Genomic DNA, 9834 nt, shown 5'->3' on the forward strand with positions numbered 1-9834 from the left:
CTGTGTGCCACAAACAACTCTAAGAAAATTGTTGGTTTGGCCAAGTGGTTGGGGTGGGAACAGGGAAGTAGAAGAGATAGAACGAGTTGAAAGAACCAATGCATCTTCTGGAGACAAACTGTCACATCTAGAAAAATTCCCATGCCAGCATCTTCAGAAATAAACGGGGATGTCCTGCAGACAGCGCTGGACATTAAACAGCAATGCTGTGAGTGTGGTGCTATTGCATCAGCGGGATCCCTCCCTGGCACTTACCCTGAAAATGGTTTCCCTACACCAGTGCCAGTTTTGGTCTTGGCAAAGAGAAGCCACACTGCAAAACCACTGGCTTCTACAGGACAAAAGTCTTGCAGTTCTACACATCCTATACAGAGGGGAAAAACCCACACTTAACTGGTTCCAGCTTAGTTTCTGACCTGTAAGCAGGTTCTGATTTTAAGCTACACACAGTCCACAGCAATTCCTGATGTGTCTCACATTCTGTCTGTACACCATCTTGTGCCTTGCTGACTGAAAGAGCGGTATTGGCTTGGCATGGACATGTGGGCAGCCCAGGGTGCTGACACACAACAAGCATATGCTGAAATGTGGGGGAAAGTGAGCTCCCTTAGGAAAGATGGAAAATGAAACCAGACGCCACCAATACTGAGAGAGAGAAGAAACCAGATATGATCCTTTAGATGACTTGATGGAAGCTGCTCATGTTCAGAGACAGTAGGACCAAATTCAGCTCTAATTAAGTCACTAATGTTACAGGGAGATAAACATGATCTTTTATGCATCACAGGTATGAAACAGGAACACAGAAGGTCATATTGAAACAACTCCTTGAGTTCCAGCATGGACACTGTGGAATTTTACTGAGGAGGCTTGAGGGTTGTACCCTGGGTCAATTCCCCCCAGTTATCTCACTGGCAGATGCTATCAAGCACTGTGAAAAGGTTCTTATGTGCATCACCAGGAGCTCTAGCTTGGAACCAACCAGCAGCAGGCAGAAGGCATCTCAAATGTAGCTCAAACCTCTGTGCCCTCAAGGCAACTGGTGGCAACAGCTTTGAAAATCCAGCAAGGTTTTTTTTTGTTTGCTGTGGTCTTCATGGTGCATATAGCTAAAAAAGTGGCAAATATTGACACTCTGACTCAGATGGAAGCATATCTTTAGAAAGAAAATGGGAAAAACATTTTTAAAGCCCTAGCAAGCTTCCCAAAATAGACCAGATGCTCCCAGTGCTTTTTATCTTCTCTGATCTGTGACAGCCATTGCCTCTGGAAATCTGTTTGCATTTACTGGTCTTTGTGAGCACCCCCAGTCAGCACAGCAGAAACAAAGTCACTCTTGATTCTCCCCACCAAATCACATCACACACTACATCCTACTCTGCTTTTGAGGGGCTTTCACCTGCTGTGCTGGGCTGTGGGACGCTGCAGCTAAAATTGGATCTAGGCAAGAGCAGACGGGTGGGGAGGTCTCTGTCAGAACGGGTCAGGCAAAGAGTTGAGACCCGTGCGCCCCAGCTAGGCAGTGACTGACACGCTCCATGCGCCAAGCTGACACCAGCACAAGCTGAGACCCTGCAGCTGCCCAGGGGTGCCCTGGCTGTACCCCACCGAGCAGCTCCAGCACAGCCCCCCTTCTCCCCTGCACATGCTGCTGCTGCCCAGCCAGAGCCAGGCAGCAGGCACGCATTATATAAGGTTGCTCCAGGATGCCTGTCCTGTTGCCTCAGCACTGAGTGATGGATGCACTGGAAAATGTTTTTCATTGCCTCCCTCATCAGGGAGACCAGTGCTCTGCAGAAGACTCTGATCCTACACTGCTCCTAGGCTGCTGGAGTTAAACATAAAGCCACATAAAGAAAGGATTATTCAATATGCAGCAACATAAGCAGATACATCTTACTGTAAAATAGGGCCTTGGCTTAATCTGCTCATGGGAATTCAGGGGAAAGGAGAAGCAGAGAGCAAAGATCTGCAAGACAACTGCAGCACTAGACACATGGTTTTTGTTTCAGAGTGGCCCCTACACCAAGGCTATGTTTATGCCATAGGAGTTTCTGTTATCTCATTTATTATATTGTCTAAGTACACAAAACCTCAATAATTTATTTGTAGCACTCCTTGAAGTAGATAAATGTCATTAGCCTCATTTTGCCAATGTGAAACTCAGGCTTGGAGAGCTTAAAGGCCAGATTTTTATGCATAGGAAGGTGCCCAGCTCCTGCTGTAATTAAAGGAAATTATATACCTACATATTTTGACAATAGAAATCAGTGGGGCTGCTAGGAATTTCAGGTTGCAGGCAAACCTATCCACTAATTTTATGTAATTGAAAGTGCTCTGCTCTTGTAAAAATTCTCTTTTTTTTCTTTTCTTTTTCAACTAAATTCAAATATCTCAGCACAGTCTCCACTCTGTCAGACACCTCTGCTGTCTAAGATGTACTGGTTACTAAAGAGTCATGGGTGTTTGTTTTTTTTTCTTTCTTTCATAAGCTTACTTCCCAGATAAGCAATCTCTCACTTTGTTGGGGTTGTTTGTTGTTTTCTAATACTTTCCCTTTGGTGGTTATTCCACAGATTTCTGGAAATTTACAGAGGAAAAATCTTACAGTATCCTCAATAACAACCACCCCTTCAGATTGCACCTCATGTTTCAGTGCATTCAGCACAGAACAAAACACGAGTCCTGTCTCGCAGGCTGCTCTGAGATCTGCTATGTCTGAAAATCCCGGGTTCAGGTGTGGGCTGGAAAGTGAGTAAGACTTGCTGAGACCATTCTTAAGTTTATGGCAGTCTTTGCCATAACATTATGGAATGTTGTAAGACTCCCTATAGGCAGCAATAAGTTAAAATCCCGCTAATGCTACTCGATTCTTTGTGAAGGAGCAATTTTCCAATTACACATAATTAATAGTAATTACCCTTTATCTTCAGAGACCAGAACAAAGAATAATTAATCCATCTTAACATTCCCGTTAAGGAGGTATTAAATATGGGGGTTTTACACAACACATTACATAGTAAGTTATCTGGTTTACAGTTGAGTCTGTGTTCCCTAATATGGAAAGGAAAGAGAAAAGAATCCTGAACTATCTGAACTAACATTCTAGTTCTTGATTAATTTAGTTAACTGGTTTGGAAGCAGCTGTTAGCTTCTTGCAGCAGCTTGCTGCAAATGAAGTGTGCTGCCTCCAGATCTCTCCTATAGAGCAGCAGTTTTACCATATTTGATAAATAGTAACACTCAAGTGGACAGCTTACTAATTTTAACATATATCTATGAATAAGGTATTTGCAATTATCCCCATTGCAGAGCTGGAGAAAATGAAACCCAAAATTCTAGGTCCATCTTCTCACTTGGCACATCACCTTTTTGTACTGCTCTTCTCTCACACTGGTTTTTGCTGCACAGGGAGACTCCTGATTCTGTGTTCATGCTAGACAGCACACTCCAAACTCACAGACACTTAATGCCCATCAGCAGATCTTAATATTTGGCTTCAATCTTCCAATGTGGCTTCCAATTTCCAATATCTTAATGGAAGCTCACCTTATAAACACATGGGATATCTCTCAGAGCACATCCTGTTATTGACTATTAAAGAAAACTCAAAAGAAATGTGAATTTACTATTTTGAACTTAAGCAAGTAGTCCGAGATCACACTGCCAGCACTGAAAGAGGCTGCAACAGAATTTGCTTCAAACATATGGTTTTGGAAGACAATTACTCCACGTGGCAGGATGACAGCAAAGATGAGGGCAGAGCTGCAGGCAGCACACAGGGCAGCTCATGTGGCAGCTCTGACAGACCAGCAGCCTCTGACCCATGACAGCTTGGGTGTACAGAAAGCTTATGATTAATGATTACATGTTAGGGTGATAAAAAAAATAGGGATAGCTTTTAGCCCTATGTGTATTGATCTGAGGGAACCTGAACTCAAAAGAGAGGAGAGACAGAAAATAAGGGAGAGTACAAAGGAAGAGACCTAAGGGAGAAGGAGAATGTCCCAAATGTTAAATGAAAGCATCTGCATGAAAAGCTCCAGGCCAGCACGCTCAGAGAACGCACTCTTCTGTCTCAGTGACCTTGTGAAGATAAACTGAACAAAAAGCTTCAGGCAACATCAGACAGGATTTAAGAAGCAGTTTTAATTTTAGCCAGATTGTTTTGTATTTTCAGCGCTGAGGTTATCTGGGGATGCAATGTGCACACAGTGGAACAAAATGTAGTTGTCTCCCCCAACTCTGCTACCACACCTGATGGCAAATTCAGCTCTGTGCTTCCAGGGAGAAGCAAAAATCATTATTTTGGCTACACAGGGAAGACATAATTGTGGTATCACAAGGACAGAGTATCACAATGCATCCTAATTTTATTCCAGAATGTAATTACTTGGCTACTTCATGCACAAGCAACATACCAGACCTATACGCCAACACAGTATGTGCTGATATGTCAGTTCTTTCTACTCGGTTTATGTCCTTGATCTCTAGCTCCAGACTGACAGCTATTTACTGCCCCTGTACCTTAGCTTCCTCATCTACAAAATGGATGCATTCTACAGAAAAAGAGTGCAAGGATTCACTAAAGTATGTGTGTGTGTTATTGAATACATTTATTAGTAATTTTAATTACAGCAAATACACACAAATCCTAGGCGCTGGCTGCACACAAGAAAACATGCATTCATCACAGTCTACTGCAGATTATTAGCACAATTAATTCCCTACAAATGTATTCTGACCTGCAATCTGGAGATACAGATGGTGTGTAAACCCAAAGCAAGGGGCTAGACCTTCAAGCCTGTAGTAAAATGTCAAATAATGAACTAACATGGTAATAAAACCAACCCAGACCGACTGGTACGAGCTCCTCTGCAGGCACACTACCACAAATAAGAAACAGCAGTTGGGAAAAGGAGACCTCAGGATTCCTCCTGCACCTCCTAGCACCACCGCTTGCTTGGACAATCACTGGTGAACATTTACACTGATGGAGAATCTTCTATCAAAGGTTCTCAAACTGCTTTACAAATGGTCTCTAATGTGTATAGACAGTGCATGCTATTTCTCCCCTCCCTCCATGCTCTGCCCTCCATAACCTCTATTTGATAAGATATCCCAAGACCATTTTCTCTCTGCAGGAGAGACATCCAGCCTCTCTCTTGGCAGGTCTCTTGACCCATTCTTCCATTTAAATAGCATTTTCTTATTTTTTTCTCTCTCAGATCTTTTCTTAGGAGAGTTCTTTCCCACCTTGAGTGTTTAACTCACCATCATTTGCAATAGTTTCTTGAATGCCTGACACTGGAATCCACACAGCAGAGCTGGCAGAGGATGACAGTGAGGAGATGGGAAAACAAACGTGAAGATGTTGTAACCTTTTAGTCCTGCGCTGTCAGCTCAGCACGCCAGGATGCCTGACTGGACTTGCACACCTTGTACTAACACAGACAGTGACTGTGCAGGGAGCTGTGGCGACTCGGGTCTGCTCTGTGCATCCTCCAAACCAACCACAGGGTGCTAAGGCAATAGCCTACGTGAAACGAAGCAGCACGGGGCCATCTCACAGCACGGCTCTCTGCACCGTGTCTCTCCGAATCAGCCTTTTGGACCGAAAGCAGAGGCCTGTGCTGTGCACAGGGCCCAGCCTGTAGCATGCATAGTGCACATGTCCTATTGGATTACAGGGCAGAGTGCACTCACATGCTCTGCTTGTCAGAGCCCAGCGTGCCTCTGCAAGAAGGAAATAAAGGAGAGGATGGACAAAAGCAACCTGAGCAGCACAGGGCAACCTGAGCCCTGTCAGAAGGCAGGATAGGGCACCACATCACAAACACAGGGGCAGAAGGGAAACACACCTGGTAGGCAAACTGTAAGCCTAAACTGGAATCTCACTCCACAAAGAAAATCAATGGGAATCTTCATGGACTTTAATATTGTTCAAAAATGTGAGACTAGCTTATCACCTAGGAGCTGATTGTATTGACGAGTGGAACAGATTACAGTTAGATCCCCATTTGGATACTAAAACACAGAGCAATATGGCAAAGATCAATGCAGTGCAGTCCTCTTATCGAGAAAATGCTTCTATCTGCATTAGCTTCAAAACTGCCCCCAGTCCCTTTGATCGTGGTCCAAGAGAAAAGGTCTCTTAGAAGTCCATGCTGGGCTTCGTGCTTTTTCCTCCCCAGGCAACTCACATTTTGCAGTTCTTAGAAAAAAGCACGACCTGAAAACGTGATCACAGGTGAAGGAGAGGAGTTAATAGCCAAGGGGAGAGAGCAGCAGAACAGGCATCTGTTTCAGAGGGCAGAAGTTTATCACCCAGGACAGGATTTCCACTGGCTTTATCATTGTTTTCTGTGTCTAGAATGAAGGTCATTAAAGATGTTTCCACTCTGAATTAGCAATGAGCTCCCACTTAATCTATACTGTCTCAGCACTCCTATGTGACTTGGCTCCAAGAACCTCGGCGAAACTCTTTCTCCCATCTCACGTTCAGATATCTACCTCACATCTTTTCCATTATTTCCCTCATTCCCTTTTCCTTAGTTAATTCTCCTACCAGATCTTTTCAAAGAGCCCTCACTGCTTCCTCGACAGTGCCACACATCAGTTTGGGACATCACTACAGAAATAATTATAGGAAGTAGCTCTGTTCCACAGTTTTCTTAGCTGTTGTCATCAATTAGCACATGTCCCCAAACCCCCAATACCTGAAGCCTGAGGAGCTACAAATACTGGAGCAGTTTTTTTGAGGTAGCAAAGACAGAGCCCTTCCAGGAGCACGGGGGAGGCTCTGGACGCTCGGCTGAAGCCTTCGAGGCGCAGGTTCTCGCCCGCCTCCTCCGGACGTCCCGCGGCTCTCATCACACGGAGACGTCCCGTCTCCCTGATTTAGACTTTTTAGGCACAAGATAAGGGGGGCTTGGCCAGGGCGGGTCGGTGCAACGCAGCGAAAGGGAGTAAAGGCGAGCATCTGACCCCCGGCGGACCCCGCGCTCCCGCCGCCCCTCAGCCGCCCCCTCACGCCGGCCCGCGCGCGCCCCCTGGCGGCGGGCGGGAGCGGGGGGGCGGCGCGCGGGCCCGGGAGCGGAGCGCGCGGCGGGAGGGACAGCGGGAAGCGGCGCGTGCCGGGAATGGCGGGACCAGGAGCCACCGTGCCCCCGGACTCGGCACTGCTGAGACCCGGGCAGCGGGACCAGGAGCCACCGTCCCCCCGGACTCGGCACTGCTGAGACCCGGGCAGAGGGACCAGGAGCCACCGTCCCCCCGGACTCGGCACTGCTGAGACCCGGGCAGCGGGACCAGGGAGCCACCGTCCCCCCGGACTCGGCACTGCTGAGACCGCGCCTCAAGCGCTCTCTCCAGTTCTGGGCCTCCCAATTCAGGAAGGATATTGGGGTGTAATATACCCCAGCCAGAACGTGCCCGGATTTCCTCCACTAACAGTGCAGTGGGTCCAAAGGAGGGCTGCGGAGCTGGGAAAGGGTCTGGAGCGTATGTGTTTGTGAAGAGCGGCTGAGGGAGTTTGCCGTGTTTAGCCTGGCGGAAGCTCAGGAGGGACCTTATCGCTCTCCAGAAGTACCTGAAAGGGAACTGGAGTCGCGTAGAGATCGGGCTTTTCCCCCAGGCAACAGGCGACAGGACAAGAGGACACAGCGTTAAGCTGCGCCAAGGGAATTTTAGGTTGGTCATGAGGAGGAACTTCTTCACAGAAAGGGTGATCAGACATTGGAATGGGCTACCCATGGTGATGGAGGTGTTTAAGGAAAGACCGGACGTGGTCTGCCTAACAAGGTGGCGACCGGTCACAGCATGAGCACGATGACCTCAGGTCTTTTCCACCCTGAACGATTCCGGCTCCGTGATCCGCGGGCGGCTCGCGGCAGCACCGCGCACGCGCGGCCCATGAACGGTGGCGGGGCCGCCCCGGCGGCGGGGGCGGTGCTGTCCTCCCCTTGTCCCCGCCCCCACGCACCGCCCATTGGCTACAGTGGGCGGAGGCGCCTCCCCATTGGCCAGGCGCGCCGTCGGTCCGTGCCGCGCGCCGCCGCCGCCATGGTGCGGTTCAAGAACAGGTGAGGCGGGCGGGAGGCGCCGCTGCGGTGTCCGGGCCGGCCCCGCGCCGCTCACACCGCGCTGTCCCGCAGGTACGTGCTCTGCGAGGTGGTCTCGGAGGACCCTCGGTGCCGGCAGTGCATCGAGGACCGCGTGCTGGGCCTCGCCGTCAGAGACGCCATCACACGGGTGCACGGGGATTATGGCCTGGCGTGCTGCTCCATCTCCTTCACAGGTGCGGGCGGGTCGGGCGGCCCCGGGGCGCGGGCTCCCTCCAGGCCCGCTCACCCGTGCGTGTGTGTCCCGCAGTGAAGTACCTGAACGCCTACACCGGGACGGTGATGCTGCGGTGCCGCAAGGACTCGTACCGGCTGCTGTGCTCCGCGCTGCCCTTCGTGCGGTTCCTGGAGAGCCGCGGCCAGCGCTACCCCTGCTTCCTCAACACCCTGCACGTCGGAGGTCAGAAGCCCGCCGGGCATGGGGGGAGGACGGAGCTTTAATCACACCTGCCACGACGCCGTGGTGCTGCTCTGGGTGCGACAGACCTTCCTCGTGTGTTACTGACAGCAACTGCTTTCCGCAGATCTAAATAAGAAACAGGCACCAGCAGTTCTTTTTTTTGAAACCCTCGTTAATTTTGCTTGAAGCTTCATTACATTTATCACAAAACCAGAGCAGCAAATACAATGTTACATTATTTTAAAATGTATTTTCAAAGTATAGTATCTTCTGTATTGTGAAAATTAACCCCCAGGACAACTAACAGGCACTGCATGTTAGAAATTATTACTCCACCACTTCACCGCAGCAGTGCAGAAGTCTACAGCCCCACTGTAGCACTTACATTAACAACCTTGTTTCCTGGGGCATTTGTCACTTGATACAATGCTCTTTGGGAAACACAGACACAGCTCTGAAACACTGGGTTGTGTAGATTGTTAGATGCTGTTCTTGTGACTTCCACAGGTACCATAAGAACATGTCAGAAATTCCTGATTCAGTATAACAGAACACAGCTGCTGAGGTTGTTGCAAAACTGTACAAATGAAGGTGAGTTTCTCCAGCCCCTTTCCTAAAATGCAGCCCGAGTTCCTGGGGTTTTTGTAGGATATGCTGGGCTACTTCCAAATTCTTGGCCTGAGAAATGTTTCTGTCTTTAGAAGGGGAGGACAGTCCAGTGTATGTAAAGAGATCAAGTAATAACCCTCTGTTGCTTTCTTTATTGCAGAGGAAAGACAATGCATACAGAAGTCCTTGTTGAGCTGTTCCCTTACAGAAGAGCAGTCTCAAAGTGGAGATGAGGAGGATGATGATGGCACAGAGACAGACTGAATGTCACTTGCTACTGTTCACCTCTATTCCATACTTGTTTAATCAAGATGTGACTGCTTATCTTCAGCGTTAAGCAGTGCAGGGGACTGGAAAAGCATTTGTTCATATTTAGACTTCATTCCCCATTGCAAATGTTTTTAAACAAATTAAAAAAAAATAAAACATGATTTCACTTAAGTAGGCTTCTTGCCTGTTTCACTCCAGGAGTCAAAAACATTTGCACTCCTGAGGAGTGCAGCAGCTCAACGTGTTCTTCATGCTGAGGTAGAAGGGAGCTTTAGGCAGTTGGCACAGATAAGGAATGTAGTTATTCATCAGCATACAAAAAGCATTTACATCTGCTTTTTACTCTAAGTGCACTGTTAGCCACAGGGCTCTCCACTGTTTTGAGTGAGAAAAGCACCAGTTGTGTACACAGGAGCAGTGAGTACATGGAAT

The 9834-nt window shown here is 48.1% G+C and overlaps 2 protein-coding genes across 3 annotated transcripts in view; one reads left to right on the forward strand and one right to left on the reverse strand.

Annotated features, from left to right (window-relative positions):
* Positions 1–5534, reverse strand: part of CABP1 (calcium binding protein 1) — a 54121-nt gene extending 48587 nt beyond the window's left edge. Inside the window, exon 1 of one of the 2 annotated variants that reach the window (XM_038152420.1) lies at positions 5275–5534. The gene's annotated coding sequence lies outside the window, so the exon portion shown is untranslated. The remainder of the gene's footprint in view (positions 1–5274) is intronic. The other variant, XM_038152422.1, reaches the window with a different exon arrangement.
* A 2457-nt stretch (positions 5535–7991) lies between these two features.
* POP5 (POP5 homolog, ribonuclease P/MRP subunit) lies at positions 7992–9573 on the forward strand. The gene is made up of 5 exons (XM_038152428.1): positions 7992–8084; positions 8157–8299; positions 8374–8523; positions 9031–9114; positions 9293–9573. The coding sequence occupies exons 1-5, from the start codon at positions 8065–8067 to the stop codon at positions 9394–9396; spliced, it is 501 nt and encodes a 166-aa protein (XP_038008356.1). The 5' UTR covers positions 7992–8064; the 3' UTR covers positions 9397–9573.
* The last annotated feature ends 261 nt before the right edge of the window (positions 9574–9834 follow it).

The sequence above is a fragment of the Motacilla alba genome, chromosome 15 (assembly GCF_015832195.1).
Source record: "Motacilla alba alba isolate MOTALB_02 chromosome 15, Motacilla_alba_V1.0_pri, whole genome shotgun sequence".
Classification (NCBI taxonomy): domain Eukaryota; kingdom Metazoa; phylum Chordata; class Aves; order Passeriformes; family Motacillidae; genus Motacilla; species Motacilla alba.